Genomic DNA, 21,726 nt, shown 5'->3' with positions numbered 1-21,726 from the left:
TTAATATTTTTCTCCTTAGGAGGTAGAGCATAATTTCCTCCCTGTGATTGTGGGCTATATTTAGTGACTTGCTTCTAATGAATAGAATATGATAGATGATAGTGACTTCTGAGAATAGGTCACAGGCATTGTGGCTCGCTCCCAGCTCTCGAATTACTTGCTCTAGGGGAAGCCAGAGGTCATGAGGACACTTAAGTAGCCTTGTGTGGAGGCCCGTGAGTGGAGGAACAGAGTTCTCCTGCCAACAGAGGATTCTCCAGCCCTAGTCAAGCCTTCAGACGACTGCAGCTTGGTAACATCTTGATGGCAAGCTCATGAGATCCTGAGCCGGAAGCACTGGCTAAATTGTTCCTGACTAGACTAGAATCTGTGAGGTGAGAAAAGTTTGTTGTTCCAGGATGCAGGGTGTGGATGTAATGTGTTACGTGGCAATAGATAACTAATAGAGATGGGCATAAAGCAGCCTGGGCCGTACCCCCTCCGTGGCCGGCCTCATCACTTCTGTTTCCCCTTTAGCAAGGGCAGGGAGACAAGATGGATCCCCTCCCAGCTGTGATAACATACAGGTGATGGGAAGCTGTTGGGCAAGGAAAATGGCAGTTGTTTATAAGGTGGAAGGTAATTAAGTTTAAGGAGGACTTCTCTTATGTTCAGAAATAGGAACCTCTGGATGAAATTACCAAAAAAGGTAGTGGTAGCTCCGTTTTAAGACTTTTCTTTCAGATTGGACAAATTCTGCGTACATGGAAGGCAGCTGGGATTTAGTTCTGCCCTAAGCCTCCTTTATCTTAATAAAAGTTGAGGGTAAATAGGACACTTCACCAAAATCTGAGATGTGCATTAATTTCAAAAGTAACTCCCCAGTGTAAGAGTCCTTCCTGACACACACATGTCAAGACTCGAGATTTCTCAGAGAGCATCGGATTGCCTCTCCAGAAACTGATCACCCAGTTTGGGGCAAGGTCACCTTCTGCCCCTCTCCCTTCTCTCTGGCCTTTATCTCAGAGGCCTGTTCCTTAGCCTCTGTTCAGGTGAAACTCAAGTGTCTGAACCCAGCCAGCCACTTTTGCACCTTGTGGTAAGGCAATGAAGTTTCACTGTCATTGGAAGGAGAAGAGAGCAGCTGTGTTTCTCATACAGGGAGAGGATGAACCCCCTGAATTTCTGGGTTTCAGGGTCACAGGAGACCTCTAGGAGTTGTGATGCCATTTTACCATGTGCTAGATTCCAGGTAGCTGGACCCCTATGAATTAGTGACTTAAAATCGTGTCTCAAATTTGTATCTTCTTCCAAGCATAAGCCTTTTATCTGTGTATTAAGTGCAAATATGCCATGAAGACGTGAGGGCTGGTATCTTTGGGATAAAGAATGCCATAAGGTAGGTCTTAATGGCAAGGAGTAAGAAAGAGTAAGTTTTGAGGTGTGTGGGAGTACCCTGAAAGGGGAAAGAAAAAGTGTAGAAATAAAAAGGGTCTTGGTTTAATTCTTCTTTGTATCCAGAGGCAGCTCTCCAAAACCATCCCGACAAGCCACTGCCTCACCCCTCATCTCGTAAAACCTTCAGAAGGGAACGCACATGAAAGGCAGAGCAGATTCTATCTCTTTCCAGATTTGCCCTTCGGTCTACTTTCGGGGCTCTGAGAACACATGAATTAACATGAACCAGGGAAAGCATTCAAAAGTAGGCCTCTCCAATGATGAGCCAAGCCAGTTACCTTACAGCTTGCATATTTATTGAACAAAGACTACTAAAATAGCTAAAATACACTGGGTACTTGTGAGTGCATCAGTAAAGATCACATTGTTACAAAAGCCTGCATTTTCAGCAGCGCACAACTGCAACTCTACATAAATGCCACAGATGCAGAATACTGTTTTCTTGCTCTATTTACACAGCTGATATACCTATTCTAACAAAGGAGGGAGGAGGAAAATGCACAAGAAACTCAGGCCAGTGGGGGAGCAAGAAGAGAAAGAAGAAGTTACATGCATCATCTGTGTTAACAGTCAGAAGCATGACAGGGCGGGACAGAGCCTGCCTTGTCAAAGGAAGAGCTACAAGACAGTTATATAAAAATTAAGGTGGGCTTTCAGACTGGCTAACACAACAACAATCCATGAGAAGATGGTATTGTCTGATTTTATTTTTGTTTATCCATTTCATTGGGAGCAAGGACAAAAATGTAAAATCTACACCTTGCTTCTCAAAACTGCCGGAAAAGAGTGCTCTGCCTTTAAAAAAAATTTTTTTTTATAGATAGGTTTTCCAACTTGACTTTTGGGAACGGTGTAATTTGCATATACCTACTCAGATGCCAGTGTTTTGGATTTTTTTCTGGAGAGCATGTATTTTAAAAGTTTGCCCTTCCCCACCCCCCCCATATCCTTTCAAACAAAAAGAACCAAAAGAGACACCTAAAAATGCCTGTCAAATTATTGCTTGTCTTTCTCTAAGCTAGGCAGGCGAGGCTACCGGAAAGAAGAGATTTGGTAAGTAAGTTACAGTTTTGTGATTGCTCCCGCTCCACTGACTGCATGTCCATGAGCGCCAGCCAATGAGACGTGAGTCTCTTACTCTCTCTGGTAGCATTCGCCAACCTACCACGCTGAAGAAGAAAGCCACACTGAAGACACGAGGAAAACAAGTCAATCCGGTCTAGAGAACAACATTCAGGGAAACAGAGTACCAACACCTTCTTAGAACATGGAAATAAAATATAACTCCGTCAGAGCTACCTCGCCAAGGAGCATGTTGAAAGTCCAAAATAGCACCATTCATCAGTGTCTCAGGTCCTGTGGCAGCATCTCGGTCACTTACCACAAGGAAACAATGAGTTTCAAACTACTTCTATACATCAAAAGAGTACATGGATAAAATATAGAGATATACAGACAATTGATGAACATAAACTACTAGGCTTGTTACATCTAAATGAAAAAAAAAATGGGGACTCTCAGCCTCTGCAAGAAGCAGTAGGGAGCTGTGTGAGTGAAAAGGCAGGAGTGGACCGGTTGTGTGACAGCAGAGGGAGTCTGAGTTGTGGAAGACATCGTCATCGAGAACCAGGCCTGAAGGCCCACCTGTAAGGGTTGTAAACGTGGATTCACAGTGTGAAATTCTGAGCGTTTTCACTTGAGTCAGAATGATTAAAAACTGGTTTGATGATACCTATTTGTCCACTGTAAATTCTCTAAAGCAAGGCTCAGAGTCCCATAGTTTCTTCTTATACTTGATGATTTACACAGAAAAAAATCCCATATATGATACCATGACCTCATCAATACCCATACACCATATGTAATACAAATGGAGGTGTTAACGATTAAAAAGAGTGGAGGTAACTGATGCCTGGGGAGTGGAGTTCACTGCTGCCAAGTGGAGTCAGGGAGGCAGCCTCAATCTTGTCATCCTTCTTGCGGTTCACCTCCTTGGGGACAGGAAGGCTTCCCTGAAAAGCAGGTGGACCCACACACAAACAGATGGACACACACACACACACACACACACACACACACACACAAAAGGCACTTAGTCATGCTTGTGAAACCATTTGAAATTTTTTGCCTCTCCCTCCCGCCTTTTATCCTTGAACTCCCGATGTTTTGCAGAGTTTACATATTAAACACAGTTCACCTGAATGTAAATATTAGGTCTGTGGGGGCATGAAGTAATTAAACACTAGCTGCCTTGGCTTCAGTAGAATCAAGTGCTTCTCTGATGGCTGTGCCCAGCCATGTGGGAGGCAGCATTCCCCAGAGTCAGGTTTCTGAGGACAGTTTCTAGTATCAGACAGGGCCCAACATGAGGTTGGGTAAGAGGTGCTCATGAGCGTTAATACATTTTGCTTAAAGCATTCAATGGCTGTGGAGGTGGGTAATTGCCTGTTTGACAACATATAATAAAAAAATGTTTAAAAGAATATCACAGCTTGTACAGATGTAATTTATGTATGGTTCATTCTCTGAACACCTGGCCCAGTCCATGTGGGTCTGATAATCAGAATCACAAGCGGTACCAAAGGTGGGAGTGGGAAAGAAGGAGACAGTGTGAAACCCAGGCCAGGAGAGAGTGAGATCAGTGAGTTTGGCCTGGGGCTATTCTAAATCTGTCCTCACAAGCCTGATAAGTGAGGTGTTTGTGCTTCTGTCTAGAATAATCCAACTGCAATGTGACTGATGCTCCATCAAGCACCCGCGAGGAGAAGCTCTCCATCATAACCAAACAGCAAGAGGGCAGGTCAAGGAAGCCCATTTGCCCAAGGTGTAATTGAAAAATACAGGGCTAACCCTGTATGCCCCAATCAGATACGAAAATAGTGATTTGACAACAGTCCGTCAGCCAAACCATTAATTGCTGTAGTTGTCTCAGGTACATTATCCAATATGGTTTGAAGAGATTTTTTTTTCCCTTTTTGCTCAGGTGACATATTCCAATAGGACATTTATAACAAGCTATTTTGACTAGATATGAGTAAAGTAATAATCTTGCTCTGAGGTCTGTAAATTATGGCATTTGAATTTCTTTTTAAGAAGAATTCAGAAGTCAGGGACTTTAAAACAACTTGAAATTGAATAAATGTTTTCAGCAGCCCCAGGATGAACTAAATGTAATAGATAATTTAGCTTTAATAAGTCTTATTTACTGTATAGATTTTTCATGTTAAACATCTGGTATGCCTAAATTTGGGTTTAAAAATTTCAGACTCTGCGAGCATACTACATTTCCGGATGTATAGAAAATCCACTCAGTTTGTACTTCAGTGTTGCAGTCTTAGACTGTGATTTAGAAGTTGTTTTGGCACAACTAAATAGCAATAGGACAAAATCAGAAAATTGAATTAAAATATAATTACCACTCACACACAATTAAGGATCTAGGTAAGTTTCCAAAATCATTATATTGGTCAGTCTTTTACAGTTGTGAAAATAAATTTAATCATGACTTTTTGGCATACAACCCCAAGATTTTTTTTAAAAATCCACTATAATCCTGGTGCTTTTAAAGTGTGTATGCTTGCTCCTCTATCAGCCATCAGCACGTTTCAAGATATGGAAGACTTAGGTTTTGGATAAATGAAGAATTCAATGGCTGCTAATTATCACAGGCCAGGAAGGGAAATCAAAAGTTCTTAAGTGTTATTTCACTCAACTGCACTCTATACGTGACTGGCCTTAAAGTTGCTTACTTTAGTTCATACTTCGTTCGTTAATATAGAGTGAATATATAGAACATTTGTCTCTACGTAAGTCTCTGTCTTACTGATCTTTTACCTCCGTGGAAAATACACAGCAAAACCAAATGAAGAGTTGGGTGGGATTCTGGGTAATTTGGGGAGAGGTCTTTCCAGACCAAAAAATACGAAGGAGATTATTTCAGATTTGAAAGTACCATTTTTACTGTTTTTTTCTCTTCTGAGCCCCCCCCCAAACATTTATGTCTTCTTTATTATTATTATTATTATTTTTTTAATTTTTGTTTTCAACGTTTATTTATTTTTGGGATAGAGAGAGACAGAGCATGAACGGGGGAGGGGCAGAGAGAGAGGGAGACACAGAATCGGAAACAGGCTCCAGGCTCCGAGCCATCAGCCCAGAGCCTGACGCGGGGCTCGAACTCACGGACCGCGAGATCGTGACCTGGCTGAAGTCGGACGCTTAACCGACTGCGCCACCCAGGCGCCCCATTTATGTCTTCTTTAATTTTTCATGTTCTGAGTGCCTACTGTGGCTTGAGTACTCAGATTTTAAGGCTACCAAGATTAAAACAGAGGCAGAAACAGTCCCTGTCCATCCTGCCCTTCGGCAACTTGCTGTATAGGAGATACCCAAGTGACTGGACATTGCAAGGAAGTGGCGGTAAGCCATGCAGGCAGGTGTGCTAGCAAAGCACCCTGAGGGACCACAACCCAACAAGCCTGGGGGAGAGAAGCTCCTGGGGAGAAAAAGTTCTGCATATCCTCCCTTTGGAAGCTGGAATTTACTAGATTTTAGCCCTTAATCCCTGTCCCTCATTTTTTGAAAAAAAGAATAAAGTCTGCACCCACTGAAGCAACTGTAGGCTTCTGCAGCAAGGGAAGACTACAATGTAGTCTTATTTCTCCAGAAGTTAGGCCTTGTAAGAATTCAGACAAAACTAATCCTATCTTCCTCCATTATCCAGCACATAGTGGCTCCCAAGGACTGAGGATCTTCAGCAATCTAGAAGGCTGGAGAAGCAGGAACAGATGTGTCCAGTGACTTCCACAGACCGGTGCTCCTGGATGCTCCTGTGGCTCATCTACCTCAAGCTGGGTGGTCCCTCTCTGCTGAGGACTGTTAGTGTATGAATCCCCCAATTACTCAGTCATGTGGCTCGGATCAAGTAAGTCAAAATTATTTTTCTCTATTATGCAAAGATATGCTTTTCTACAAAGAAAGGCTTGGGAAGGACAAATATGCTTAAAGTACTCTTCACATATGAAGAGAGGAAAGAGATTAACAGAAGACCTGAATCTCAGGATTCATTGTGCCAACCTCCTGGAGGATGCCTCAATGGAGGCAAGGCCGATGACCTGGATGGGCCTTCTAAGAAAAAGGGAGGCATTGTTGACCTCATTGAAGAACTTGCCTAGTCTTGTCACTCTGGTTGATGTCACCAGTATCAAGGACTTCTGGATGGCTGAATGGGACAGAAATAATGAAAACACTATACTCTCTTTACCCCTTCCATTATCATGTCTTACCCTCAGCTGCTCGGACGAATTATGCCCTGAGCTTCTCAGTAAAGGATGTCGAGAGTTACACTACTGCTGTTGGTAAGGTGACGGTGTGGCAGTGTGGTAGGGTTCCGTTGAGGTGGTATGGTGCAGGGGCTGTGCTAGGGGGGTGGTTGAGTGGTAGGTGGTGGTGGGGAGGTAGTCTGGTGAGGTGGGGTGTGTGTGTGTCGTAAGTAAAGCTCCAGTACACCAGCTCACCTCCATCCCAGCTCTATAAGACAGCACAAGTGTAGCTAGAGCATGGCCAGAATCATTTTGTTCACCCACTTTCCTAATAGTGGTTTCACTCTGCACCATCAGAAGTTCTCTGAAAGACTAAAAGTGATTTAGAACTGTTTTCTCTTAATGCAAACTGCCAGTTGACACAATCTCTTCAAGTTCTGTCAGTAAAAGGGAACTGCTGAAACCATTTAGTATAAGTAAGAATTTCTCAAACATTAAAAAGTCAGTAAGATCTGGGAAGGCCTCACCATTTGTCAATTACACTTATGAAACTTTTAAATGGAAATTTTATTTTCAGTGCACTTTTTCTTTCTTAATTGCAAAATCAACAGGTCAGTGGTAAAAAGTACAGTCCTCCTCCTTAAGGTCAAATTGATATTTACCTTAACAGGAAAGTCCAAAGGTATCTACCCTAAAAACTGTTGCTGTTGGAAATGGTGCTAAAATCCAAAATGTAAATTTGACAGATTTTCTTAAGGCAGAAAATTGTCATACCTAAGATGTCAGAACAATGAAAGCATGTTTGTAGAAAGTATTTTTAGGCCTAAAATTAGAAGAAAGAAAAATAATAGTTTTTTACGTTCCTTCTGTTTTGTTTCTTGGGGCATTTCATCAGACATTTGGGCACTATTACCAGACAAAAGTGTCATCATCTTCTACCTTTAAGATATTTTTCAGTTTAATCACCATACAGGAGTTTACCTACCCAAGTATGGAACAAATTGAAAACCTGTAAAATGTACATTGGATAAATTGATTCCACGATTCTTATATGATATATATAAGAACCTTATATATATATATATATATATATATATATATATATACACATACACACACATATAATACATATACACACATATTAGTATATTTTATTTCCAAAGTTATAACAGTATCATGTCAATGGATTATTATTGTAGACTAGATGGATATTAAAAAAGACACTGATTTTTTTTAATTGCCTTGAAATTGAAAAAAAAAATTAACAAAATGGTAGGTAGGGATCTTACCTTAGGAAGCCTTCCCTCCATTTCCTTATTTGGAAATGGTTCTTGACTGACCCAGACAGAGAGCTCTGGGTAATAAACCTACAGAGACATAAAAGCACACACATTCAAATTAAAAACAGCATCCACTCTGAAACCACACAGGATCAACTTCATGAGCTCAATCCCCCTCAGTGTCACTTATTTCCTGATGACAACCTGGAGCACTGGGGAAGCCCATCACCTTTTTCAGACTGTTGTGTGCTTCCAAATGTATACTGCACTCAGGAGAGTTCTGGCTCAGTGTCTCCCAGGACTAAGTCCCAACAGAACAAAGATGTCAATCAGTGTTACCTTTAGCATGCTAAATGGCAGCCTTATGACTTGACTGGCTGAGCAAACTAAGGTACTGGGGAGGTCTAACTTTCAAAGCAACCTATGATAAGTATGCTTGCAAAACTCCATGAGATAAATGTGCCACACACCCATAAAACACTGTTAGGGGTTATTCTGATAATTGATTATAAAGTTCAACATTATGCACAAAGCATGAGGGCAGGAACAAGCGGCCTGCATTCTCCCCAGGTCCATGTGGCCCCTGGCAACACTGTCCCGTGCCTGAAAGTAGCAAAGTGTCCAAGAGAGAGGCAGGGAGATGGGCAGCATCGCCATGAATGACTCAGAGTATAGCAGCTGATGAATCTGGGGGTGGGGGCAGAGCTGGGACAAGGTGGAGAGCGTGAGTCAAACTGAGTAATTCTTCTCTAAATATACAGAGGGTATTATCATAAGAAGGTTGCTGACCAGCTGTTCTCCATCTCTGGGAAAGACAGGAGTAGGGGGTTAGGAATTAAATTACAACATGGATTTAGGTCAGCTATAAGGAAGGACTTGGCATAAGAATTGTTAAATTACTGAAAGAATTTAAAGAAGAAAAACTGTGAAATTTCCTTCAAGAAATTTAGAAACAGAATCTAATAGCCATCTGCCAGAGTTAATTCACATTTGATATAGCCTGGCTTGAAGGGAGGGGAGAGGACGGGAGAAAATTAGATAAGATTCCCTCCAGATCTGATTCACTAAATGCTCTAAATAAGCCTCACATTTAATAAATAATATTGAGAATCACATCTCACTACTAGGTTAACAAGCAGAGGTAACATCTTTGGTTTTGGAAGCAGAGATGTGGTAGCCTAGTCACTGGGCTAAGTGTAATGTTTTCAGTGTCCCAGGTAATCCGCTTGGTCAGGGGGCCTGAGGTAGGAGCAGTGGATGGCTGTGTTGATTCTTTTGGGGTAGTTTAACAGTAACCATCTTTGCCATACTCCAGTAACGTTTATGGCACATCCCAGTTAGTTTTGCATATATCACCCTAATATATCCTGACAATAAACCTGTAAATAGGTCTTCTCATTTCGGAGATGAGAAAACAAAAACTCAAAAAGGTCATCCACTTGCCCAAAGCCACAAGTGAGTGGAGGATAGGACATGAACTAAAACTACATTTCCAGATTCTAAACGTCAGTTCTTCCCACTACCCCGATGCCCTCAAATCACCCCAGAATGCAAATTGCCTATCACCTCTCTTGTACCTTAAATATTTGAGAGCTCATCCTGCAAGAACTGGACCTATTTTCGTACTTTGGACAGGTCTACTTTCTGGGCCACGTGGTTCCCCCAGCCTGAACCTCCTTTCTTTTGTTCAGCTTTCCCCTCCTGTGCTCAGATCCTTCTGGGAGAATTCTACCACCTGCCTCATTTGGGACAGACAAGTCACCCCTGACACTCCCTCTAACCGGGAATGGGGGAAGACCACAAAATTGCAATCTAAAATACATAAGCTTTTTTTAGGGCTTAAAACAATGTCACAGCATACAAAGTACCAATTAGTCTTAATTTAAGGAGATTCCCAACTGGAATCAACTGTAGATTCACTTAATATAAATATAAAATGATAACATTTTTACATTACTACCTTTTTTTTTTAATTTTTTTTCAACATTTATTTATTTTTGGGACAGAGAGAGACAGAGCATGAACGGGGGAGGGGCAGAGAGAGAGGGAGACACAGAATCGGAAACAGGCTCCAGGCTCTGAGCCATCAGCCCAGAGCCTGACGCGGGGCTCGAACTCACGAACCGTGAGATCGTGACCTGGCTGAAGTCGGACGCTTAACCGACTGCGCCACCCAGGCGCCCCCATTACTACCTTTAAAAACAGGCTTTAAGTACAATTTCAAATATCACACATATAGCAAGAAATGAAGTTCCATTGCAAACCAAAAATGTTGACACAAATACATGTAAAAACTTAGGCACACGGACACTATGAGAAGTAATATCAAGTAAATGTTATGTGTCTGTTCTTGAGCTTTTCTGTGACACTCCATCTTAACAAAATGACACTGCTTCCGCATTTAACTTCCCAGGTTCAAAGCATCACTATGAAAGCCGCTCAAGTCCAATCTGCAGGGATAAATAGCTTGCCTCATAAATCATTTTGCTTGTTACTTTTACAATTTGTTTTTTCTAAGAACTTTCCTTTTTTTTAATAAAAACAATGATTTTTTTTTTTTTTTTTTTTTTTTTTTTTTTGCCAAAGAACTCAGCAACAGGAGTATCTGATAGTAAAACCCACAACTAAGGAAACTTCCTCCCCTAACCCAAATTGGTCCTTTTGAAACATATTTAATTTAGCCACGAATTGACCAAGGGCATTTTTTAGTGTTTGAATCATAAAGTAATCATTGTATTCTTTAGGAAAAAGAAATGTCACTTTGGCCTTGTGGTAAATTCTTCCAGTCTCCTTGAGACTCAGAACTTCAAGCCAAAAATGGCAGGGATAGAGAAATCTTACATTCTTAAAACTTGCTTGGTTGGTCTCTAAGAACTCAGCATACCCCTGGCTATAGCATCTAAAGTGGATATTTAACCTTTTTTGGATTTGGAAAAAGTTGGTAGATTACTGGAAATACACTACCTACATTACAGCTTGGTTCTTTTTCATACTAGTGGTGTTTTGAGACTCTAAAACAAAGGACTTAAGGGAAAAGATCTAGGACGACCATTACCCTTGCTTTCAAATACCTCAGAATGCCTTTGCCCATGCATGCATTCACTTCAAGTATGGGAAGCACCTGCAGTGTGCCAGGACACTGCTAGATTCTAGGGATTGCAAGAAGAGAAATACAGTTCCTGCCTCTTAGGAGCGCAAATCTAGTTGTGCCGGAGGTGGGGGGTGGGCGGGTGGGGGGGGCTTGATGACAGACCTTCAAAAAAGATCATTTCATAGAAGGGTGTTCTACGGGCCGAATTGTGCATCCCTCACATACAAAATTCCTGTCAGAAACCTACCCCCCAGTTGGAATGTGGGTATGTTTGGAGATAGGGTTTTTAAAGAGGCAGTTAAGTTAAAATGAGTTCATCAGGGTGGGCCCTAACCCAATAAAACTGGTGTCTTTATCAGGAGGAAATGAGGACATGGACACACATAGAGGAAAGACCATGTGAGGACACAGGGAGATGATGACCATCGACAAGCCAAGGAAACAGCCTCAGAAGAAACCAGCCTTGCCGACAGGTTGACCTCAGAGTTCCAGACTCCAGAACTGTGGGAAAACAAACTTCTGTTGGTTAAGCCACCTAATCCTTGGTACTCTGTCTTGACAGCCCTAGCAAATTAATAGTGTGCTTTAAGTGCAATTAACAAAAACGTATAGTTGTTGGAACCCGTCTCCACAGGCTAAAGAAACAAAACCAACACTCAGCAAACCATCCAGTTGTGCTGTCATCAGAGGAAATGGGGATGGCAGTGAGCAGATCTGGGAGGGCATCCAACGGTTACCAGACGCAAGCCAAGGAAGATAGTGGGTTCAGGGTAAGGATGTAATGAGGTCCATGTGGGAACGCACCTGATGGCCAGGAGGTCTCACTGCAGCTCTCAGTGGCCATAATAGCAATAGCACAAATGCAACCCCACAGGCTGCTGTACCCAGTCTTTTACCTGGTTCTGAATATCAGGTGCTGGTAATATATGGGTCAGAAAACAGAGGTAAGTTGATCTGTCTTCCTGAAGCCCGTCTGTTCCTGCTGGACCCTAACCCTGTTCATTCTTTCTGGTCCTGGTCAGCTGATGCTCCAAAGGTGGACACATGGTTTCAACTCATTCTATTCATTCAGTTTTCTGAATTCAAGTTCATGTTTTTCATGAAGGCCAATTAATCGAATTTTTTCTTTTTTAAACTTCATTGAGTTCTCTGTTGTTGGTAGTGGTTTACATCTCAGAAATGTAAGCGTTCTGAGTAATACACATGGCAGTACAAAACTAGTTTTTTTTGTTTTTTTGTTTTTTTTTTTTTTCAACGTTTATTTATTTTTGGGACAGAGAGAGACAGAGCATGAACGGGGGAGGGGCAGAGAGAGAGAGGGAGACACAGAATCGGAAACAGGCTCCAGGCTCTGAGCCATCAGCCCAGAGCCCGATGCGGGGCTCGAACTCATGGACTGCGAGATCGTGACCTGGCTGAAGTTGGATGCTTAACCGACTGTGCCACCCAGGCGCCCCCAAAACCATTGTTTTATTAAACAAGTAAACCAAAGTTTGCCATAATCTTCCCAATAGAAGACTGTGTTCTTTTATCAAGAAGATACATATTCTTTTAAATTATTCTATATATTCCATACCTATTCTTTTAAATTATTCTATATATTCCATATATAAAATAGTTGTTTGCTCTTGCTCAAGCAAAATCCTCAAAACCCTCTGGAATACTATTCTTCCAGAAGTCAGGAATCAGAGAAACAAGCCATATCCTCAACAATTAAGAAAACCTGGGGCGCCTGGGTGGCGCAGTCGGTTAAGCGTCCGACTTCAGCCAGGTCACGATCTCGCGGTCAGTGAGTTCGAGCCCCGCGTCAGGCTCTGGGCTGATGGCTCAGAGCCTGGAGCCTGTTTCCGATTCTGTGTCTCCCTCTCTCTCTGCCCCTCCCCCGTTCATGCTCTGTCTCTCTCTATCCCAAAAATAAATAAACGTTGAAAAAAAAAAAGAAAACCTGAGTGTTTGAGAAAATACAGAGGCAAGGAAATTTTTACTGTTTTAAACTGGAGAACATACAAAAGTTTTGCTTGAATTCTGGGAAAGGCTGAGTGTTCATGCTTGTCACTGAATATATTATTACTTGGTATCCAGATTAGAAAAATAAAATGTGGGGGGAGTCAGAGACAACTCCTACAAGGTCCTAAAACCACACAAACTAGATTATCATTTAAATTCTTTAAACCTCTCCTAAGCTTTTCATTTAAGATCTTGCAGCATGTTTTCCAATAGTATGGTCCACACACAGAATCAAACAAATTGACATGTTTCCTGGTTCTAAATTTGTATTTTCCTCTCTTCTCTCTTTAGCAGTAGCTCTTTGAAGAGCCTGTTATAGGAGAATGACCCTCAAAGGAAGGTTCATGGCCATTTCAGAGCCTGAACATCACATATGTATATGGAGCTTACTTATTAATTGGTTAACATACCTTCTTAGCAACCTGCTATGAAGATGTTGCATGGCTTGGTTGTTAATGACCACAATTATTCTATCCTTGGTGGAGTTCTGTGTGCTTAAGGAATGCACACACATGGCCCTTTTATGACTTAACAAGGACAGGTGCCCACCCCCTGCAATTAGGAAAACAGACCAGGGCAGCAGGTGTCCAACCTGCATAATTAATTCTTCAAACAGCAAAGTAGCATATTTCGTAATCTCTGCCAACTAAACAGTATGTGTGTGTGTCTGCGTGTGTACATGTTCTATTCCGACTAATTGGCTGGGAGGTCATGAAAGCGGGTACTGTATTACAAGGAGAATTTATATGCATATACATGTACTTCATTTCTGCAGATACCTTTTGAAGTGGTGCTGTTAAGAATCTCCCTCAAAAGCTAGTCTGCTCCCAGGTGTTGTTGGCCATGTGAGAGGGCAGGATGTAAACTGAAACCATAAATGAGTTACAAGGATCATTTTCTCTGAACAGCATTACATCAAAGATCAGATGGTGCCAAAAGATGATGCACTCAGCTCCCTCTCTCTAGAGACCTAGTCTTAGTGATCCGCCTAACCCTGCGAGTGCTGTCTGGAGATGGAGCACACCATGGAGGAAATGCCCTGCAACCAGAAGACAGATAAAAAGACAGAACACTGGGCCATTCAGATAACATATGTCACCTGTGCGCACTCTGGAAAGCAGAGTAAGTGTTAGCTGGTGCCCAAGTTGGCAAACATTCTTGTTTGGGAACTAAATGAAACATGCAGCCACCTAAATGCCACACACACACACACACACACACAAGCTGGCTGCGGTAACAATGGGTAATTACAGAGAAAGCATTGCAAACACCTGACTATTGCACTCAGCCATAAGTGCCGTCCTGCTAGAAAGGAAACCAGGACCTTTTAGGGCACTGCTGTATTACAGCACCTGCTGACACTCTCAGCTTTTCTGTGGCCCGACAAGTTCTTAACCTGTAGAAACAGGGGTAGAGGAGACAACTGGGTCTCAAGGAACAAGATGATGAGAGCTCACACTGGCTAAGCCCACTGGCATGAGCTTTGCTTTGGGTGCGTGTGTCCACTATGGGCACGGAAAACGTCCACGTTTTATTCCCATGCAGCGTGTTACTACCTGTTACAGGCAGGCGAGAGATTTAGAATTCTTTACTTTGTGAGTTGGGGTGTCTGAGACAAGCTGTGTAGACTTTCATAGTAGAATTCTTTAAATTCACTCTGCTCGTCATGAAGCCATCTTGAGAGGCCGCTGATGAATATGTGGGAACCTGACAGCTGTGGAATTTTATTTCTAGATTTCAAGGAGGCAGAGAAAGGAAAAGGAAATCTCCTCGCTGGCAACAAAACGAAAGTGTTTACATGTGAAATTAATCGTCAGCGCAAAGAGCTTTCCCAGTCACTCTGTTCCACAATATAATATGCTGCTTGTTTAGCTGCTGAGTCTTTAAAATTTTGATTTCTAAGAATAATAGCAAAGACTTTCGAGAGGAGCCACGAATCAAGTCGGGAGCAAGCCAAAAAAGGTTAACACAATGATCCAACTTTGCTTTGCCACCACTATCTGAGACTGTTGTGTGATTTTTCAGGCTTTGATGGTGCCTGGTTTAAGGCAGGCTGCAGCGGCAGCTGGCTAATTTGAGCGTGGTGAACACCGAGGTCAGCTGCAAACGTGTGTTGCGCAAACTCCTCCTCTCACCCCTGCCTCATTCCTTTCCAACAGGAACATGCTCAGCACAAAGCAATCCACCTAAAGACTCCATAAATCCAAAAAAGGGAGTTACTGATCGAGGAATTCTCAGATTTCTGCCAAGGCACCCTCCCCTGGGCTGGAGGTCAGCCTGGTACAGTAATCCGAGCCAAACTGTGGACTGGACTCAAGGAATTAAGTTGAATGCTTCAAATCTTGACTTTTAATGGACGATTTTTCTTTTCGGTGATGAAGACAAAACAAAGTACAAACAGCTGATAACAGCCCAAAGTAAACCAGAAGAGTAAGTACGAGAACAAAGCTTGGACACAAATCTCATAAGGGATATCTAAGGAGAGATTTTTCCAAACAAAGGGAAAAAATAAAGCAGCTTTTTAAAGCTCTGGTTTGAGATTAAGCAGTTTGTGAATGAACAATAAGAAAGTAAAGGCCACAAAACAAGATATTTGCTCTTTTCAGCAGAAAAAAAAAAAAATACTGGCCTTTGTTAACTAGCAGCAAAACAAAAAAAAAGGGGGCCCCTCAGGCATTTAAGCACAGCATAAGTTTTTCCTTGACCCCATGACCTCAACAAATATGTTAATAAAATCTTTTACCTCCCTGGAGTGGAACCAGACTAAATATTTACTTAACACGTTGGGTTTCTAAGTCTGGACCACCTTATTCCTTCATACAAATTGGGTTTTACTTGTAATTAGAAACACTATATTTTGCAATGTTTCTCCTACTTTTAAGATGAAAGATGAGAAGGGAGGGGAAGAAGAAAAAGAAGGAAGGCCCCAGGGGTGGGGGGAGAAAGGGAGAAAAAGAAGAAAACTATACTGCGCTCACTATGACAAAGGGCACTTCTGAATTTCTGCATGGTATTTTCTGTCACAAACGAGGGTAATGCTGCTGATATGCTTTCCAATATCAGACATCTGGAGCTAGCAGGACTTTTTCCAAGCACATTCCAAGGTTAATAGGAAACATCTCGTCTTGCTTTTATTAGCTGGTTTAAGTAATGTTAGGTATGCTGAGTTTCACCTTCAAATAACTATAAGAAGTCTGATTTCTACTCACCAAGAATGCCATTTTTTCTTTCCTCTTGTCCCAAAGTATGTACTACTCACGAAAACCTTATGAAAATTTTCACCGACATAAAAGTCCTCCAAAATCAGTTTCTTTTGTTAAAGGCTTCAAAGACTAGTATTTTTTTTTTTATCTAGACCTAAGAATTTTGGACTTTTCTTGCTCTAGGTGGATGATGAGATAGCCAGTTGCTTTTGAGGAGTTTGTGGAAATATCAAAGCATTCCTTTTGCTGACAAGTTCAAGACTGAGTTTTCCAGAAACTGTGCATTTTGTCCCCAAGTGCTCATTCCCAAAGAAATCACTCACTCTTCTCATCGGTGTGCCCTCTTCTACTGGCAACTGCAAATAAATCCCCCAGCCCAAGCCACTCTGCAGCTTCACGCTTGCCCCGCACTGCCTTGGTCATTTAAAGACTGCTACCTCTTCAACAGCATCATAACAGATCACCAAATTTGGAGGGAAAAAGTCATTTCTATTGCAAGAGGCTATAATTAAAAGTAGTTTAAATCAGATGCTAGCTGATTGTCTTATAAGTTTGGCTTTTAAAAAAGGAAAAATACAGTCAGATCTGTACCCACATGCTGTAAGTGCTCAGGTCACAGAGAGGCCACTAAGAAGTTTCCATAACCTGTCCTCTGCGAAAACTGGCAAAAAACTAAAAGTACCAGAGGATAAGAGTAAGATTAGGATGGATGTGCCCCCGTGCACCACCTGGATTTTCAACCTCACTGGCAGGAGGCATGGTCTGATTTAGGAGGGATGAGGGCTCAGTCAGGCAGTACTGTGGGAAGCAAACAAGACCCAAAGGGGCAGCCACCCACCCAAATTGATGTAGGGTTTCAGGGCTGGGAGTCACCGAAGACACACATACATCAAGAGTGTGAAGGTAACTGCAAACGGAAGAGGAATGCCAACTTGGGAGGCAAAATTACCTCACTTATATTCTAATGGACATGAAAAAGGTAGTATTAGAAACTCAAGGGGTGCCTGGGTGGCTCAACCTACTGAGCCATTTCCATCATCCTCATCATTTTACAGATGAGAATACTGAGGGAGACACATCAGGGAGCTTGCCCACAGAACCCAGCAGTAGAGAAGGCAGGATGCAACCCAGCCTCTCCTCTCATAGAATACTGTCTGTCGACATGGACCTCCTCTGCCAGTTCCCCAGGGCCACCTAGAGTGCCGACATAAGCTCCCCCGAGTGCCAGGGCCGGTTTTCAATACCCCAAGTACAGGAGGCGCTGAGCATCTCTGCTTAGTGCCCTAATGCTGAATTTCTGACACCTACTATCAAGAGGCATTTTCTCAAAAATATTTGTTGCTCTGCTGCCTGTGTTGCCCTTCAAAAATAACTTACCTAAAAACCAATTAGCACTGTCTGAGGGCAGAGAGGGTTTGCTCTCCAGTATCCATGTGTTGCCACAGTCCTTGAGGAAAGACTGCTTTTAGACCAGCAACTCTGGCTTGGTTACATTAAGACTTTGGATCTAATTAAACCCAAGCTACACTGGTCATCACACTTTTGTCTTTTTTCAATTTTCCGTGGAAGGAAATGTTTAGAACAAAACAAGTATCTAGCAATGGCTGCAGCTAATTACAAAGGGCATTTACTGAGAAACCAAATTGTTTTAATATGACCCCCAAATGAACTCTCAAACAACTTCGCAGAGGGCCTAGCAATGCACAGTCTAATTCAGAAGATCTTTCTTTCATCAAATGTATTTGAAATCATGTTCACCGTAACTTTGCTTTCCAATATTTCAATTTAAAAACAAACTGCTTAAAGGAGAATTAAAACCTTATCTTTATCAATGATCTTCAAATATACAAACCATATATAGTTGACCCTTTAACAACATGGGGTTCAGAGGCACCAACGGCTTGTGCAAAAATCTGTGTGCAATTTTTAACCCCCCCCAAACTTAACAGCCATAATTAACACATTTCATATGTCATATGTACTATATGCTATATTCTCGCAATAAAGGAAGCTAGAGAAAAGGAAATGTTATTAAGAAAATCACAAGGAAAATACATTTACTGTCCCGTATCTATAAAAAATCTGCATGTAAGTGGACCGGCACAGTTCAAACCTGTGTTGTTCAAGGGTCAACTCTACTACATGAAAATATGAAATCATCCTAGTGGAGGAAGAAACACTCATTAGCCCAGAGAGACAGTGTATAAACTACTAAGAATGGTAATTCAAGAAAGAGAAACAAATTTAACCTGACTCCGTTTGGAAACATTTAATTAATGCAGAAGAAATGCAGACATTCCTAAAGTCAGAAAAATGGAAAAACAGAGACCGGGTAACAAGCCAATTAGCTATTATCATCATGAAGGCACTAAAGAGCAAATAACAAAGCAGGTGATCCTCAGATTACACTGATGCAATGTATTCCATCCCACTCAAAAATACAGCGTCCCTCTGGCTTTGTCCAAACAGTGTAAGAACAGCTGATAAAAATTCACAATAATCAGATGAATTGCTCTAGGATGCCAAAGAACAAATTTAATTGAATCCCTGATTGAATTGATTGTGACAGTGTAGACAGTTAAGCTTCATATAATAAAATTAAAACTTTAAAAGCAGTCATCATGAAAAAAAAAGGAAAAAGAATATGCTTAATAAAGATGAAAAGATGTGGAGACTTGGCTCCCAGACCTTGATAACAAGATCAGAACAATTTAAGATTCTATTATCAAGAAGTGAGCAAAATATGCAAGGGCCTGGGGCATTTCATGATGTATGATTAGACCCAAGTCTCCACAGGGCAGCATGAAATGGACACTCAGTTATGGTCCAGAGCATCCAGGCTTCAGAAACAGTCAAATCCACTTAAGGAAGGATCAAAATTATGAACATGAGGACTCAGAGAAGATGTGGGCACAATTTCTGATGCTGTATTAACTGAATTGGTTGGGTATATAATCTCAATTATCCAACTAATTAATCAAAAAATATTTGCTGTGTCAATTTTGGTGAGGTATTCACTATTCGGTAGGTAGCTTTCAATCCTATAGAATGAACATCTTACCAAGAGTACATCCCATTACTTTGGGCTGGAAGTGCCAAAGCAGCAAGCACATTTCTTCAAAAGAGTTTTTTGTTTTTTTTTTTTTTCCCCTTGGAACTAAGCCATCAAATCCTGGGGTGTCTGTGCAGGAAAGGACTGGACTTGTAATTAAGTCCTGTTTTCAAAACTGAATTCTCTGAACCATACAACAACTGGAAGTCCCTGATAGTGCATGTTTCAAAGAGTGGTTCCTTTCCCTGCCCACTCTTCATTCCTTCAGCCAGCATTCACCGAGTCCCCCACAATGCAGCAGGCACTGGGCTAAGTGTTCAGCCATGTGCTGCCAAACCCACACAGCACACTGACAGGCTAAGATTCAGCAAATGCCTGGCAAAACAAGAACAGACTTTCAGATCATGATCCCAGTAAGCCTTCTGGGTAACTTTCACTACCATCATTTAATGAAGGGCATGAAACAGTACTTCTTGGAAAAGTACTTAGTAGCAATCCCTTACTTGGGTCATGTTTATTACTATCTTAGTAAGTTTTATCCATCTGACTACCAACTCTAGCTTTTCCTTGACAGTTCTGAATGTCGGTTGCCTAAGATGCAGTATCTTCTCCTAATTTCTCTTCTTTCCTGTCCAAGAACAGGTTTTCCATCCGACACTGACTTTATCCAACAAAAGCGTCCTCAAAATGCCTGGACCCACTTTAAACACAACAACTTTTGTAGATTTCTCCCTGTTCAGCCACCAGACTGCAGTACTTTTCCCCGCTGGAATTGTATCAAACGCAGTTCAGACAGGAAGGCTGTTACCTGCCCCAGTAATCAAAGGACAGTGGCGTGTGATGGTGATCTGAGTACCGGTTGGAGTGGAGAAGGGAGAGGAGCTAGAACTGGACAACCACACCAGAACTTCTGTGCACATTATGAATCTCCCTCTTGTTTTAATTACTTTTTGGTAGGAGTCTTTGGCTCATATTATTACTGGCAATGACTGCTGAGCTATTCTCCCTTTCTTTCCAATCAATGGCTCTGGTTCCCAATTTCAGCTTAAAAGGGGCAAACAGACCTTCCTTTCATTGGCCACGTTTTCTTATGTATCTTCTCTTTCTCCTTTTCAAACACGAGTCCCATTTGTATTTCTGTCTATGAAAGTAAGGATGAATGCTGAACAAGCACAGCCTAAAGTCAAGGGCTTCAAAACATCTCCAGCTAGATAATCCTAACACTTTTAAGGCACAACGTTAAAATGGGAGCCACTCGAAGATAATAATAGGCCATGATTATATTTATGAAGATTTCATTACCTTGTGAAACCAAAGCTGATTATGCTTTACCATCATGACCGCCTCAGTCAGGTTGCTGAGACACAAACTGTGGACCTGCTAGAAAAACAGCATTAATAACCCAGCACATAATGGCTCTCCACAGCAATGTTGCAGATGAGACGGGTGACTCTACCCTGAGAGGAGATTCCTCTTTCAGCAGGCCATTCCAAGTGAACTTTTTGGACTCTTTTAGGACCTCTTCCGTCAAAAGAAGTATAAAAGAAAGGAGCACCAAATGTAGGAGTTGTTCCTGTACTGTGTGTAGGTTTCACTTAGCTATCCCCCTACCTCCCTATCACCGAGCTACGTTTAATGATTATTGCGAGGGGCTTTTCAGTAGTAAATTCAAAATCTACCTGTGCTCATCTCATTTCCTGGGCCATAAATTTTATAACCTGAGCTGTCACAATTCTGCAGAGTATTAGGCTGTTACTAGCTATAAATCTCAAGGTAAGTCGCCTGGTTCTGCCCAGAAATAACAGATCTCCATGTTTCCCCAACTACTGACTCATTCATTTATTCCACAGACATTTATTGATCACTAAGGATGTGCCAGATCCTGGATAGGTACTGAAGCAACAATCAGACTGGTTCAGAGACATGGGATCTGTTCCAACGTCCCATTAGGACATGTCAATGAAAGTTAGGGTTTCCTTCCACTGTGCAGAAAGAGAATGCCAGTCAACTTCACTAGCTGTTCTAGAGTTCCCTCTCAGTGATGAAACTTTTCCACATCTGAATTCACCATCCTGACTAGAGAGGAAAAGGAAACAAAACAAAACACAAGGCATCACAGTCTCAACTGCTACCAAAGAGAGAGGTGATGATGCCCATGTACTAGTGGTCAGTGTTCTTGTTTCAAGTTTACAGACCTGGAGGGTAGAAAAACAGATGGGCAGAAATAAACCAGCCAATAAGTAGAATGTTGTGTGATGACTGTATAGAGAAAGCATGAGATTATTCCTACTGGATATGCAGGGGTGAGTTTCGTAGAGGAGCTGTTATTTAAACTCAGTCTTGAAGAATGGCTTTATTCTGTCAGAAGGAGCCTTCTTTCTAGGATTGAGTAAGC

At 41.8% G+C, this 21,726-nt stretch overlaps 1 protein-coding gene and 1 long non-coding RNA gene across 4 annotated transcripts in view; one reads left to right on the top strand and one right to left on the bottom strand.

Moving 5' to 3' along the window:
• Positions 1-77: 77 nt before the first annotated feature.
• LOC147584222 (uncharacterized) lies at positions 78-20,410 on the top strand. 3 transcript variants are annotated; one of them, XR_015243114.1, is made up of 6 exons: positions 78-374; positions 6,161-6,794; positions 11,429-11,614; positions 11,704-11,839; positions 13,852-14,198; positions 19,974-20,410. It is a non-coding gene; the product is annotated as an uncharacterized LOC147584222 (long non-coding RNA). The 3 variants fall into 3 exon arrangements; XR_015243096.1 differs by lacking the exon at positions 19,974-20,410 and adding an exon at positions 14,811-16,806 and having other exon boundaries at positions 80-374; XR_015243105.1 differs by lacking the exon at positions 19,974-20,410 and adding an exon at positions 14,811-16,806 and having other exon boundaries at positions 85-374; positions 13,985-14,198.
• The window catches only part of NREP (neuronal regeneration related protein), a 28,706-nt gene continuing 8,691 nt past the window's right edge, over positions 1,712-21,726 (bottom strand). Inside the window, exons 3-4 of the mRNA XM_086684030.1 lie at positions 7,988-8,065; positions 1,712-3,449 (exon numbers count right to left, since the gene is read on the bottom strand). Coding sequence (XP_086540156.1) covers positions 3,324-3,449; positions 7,988-8,065 — 204 coding nt within the window. The 3' untranslated portion in view covers positions 1,712-3,323. The remainder of the gene's footprint in view (positions 3,450-7,987; positions 8,066-21,726) is intronic.

Source organism: Puma concolor, chromosome A1, assembly GCF_028749965.1.
Source record: "Puma concolor isolate L17-30 chromosome A1, mPumCon1.1.hap2, whole genome shotgun sequence".
NCBI classification, from domain to species: Eukaryota; Metazoa; Chordata; class Mammalia; order Carnivora; family Felidae; genus Puma; species Puma concolor.
The sequence above is the reverse complement of the archived record's forward strand: the minus strand, read 5'-3'. Positions and strand labels throughout refer to the sequence as shown.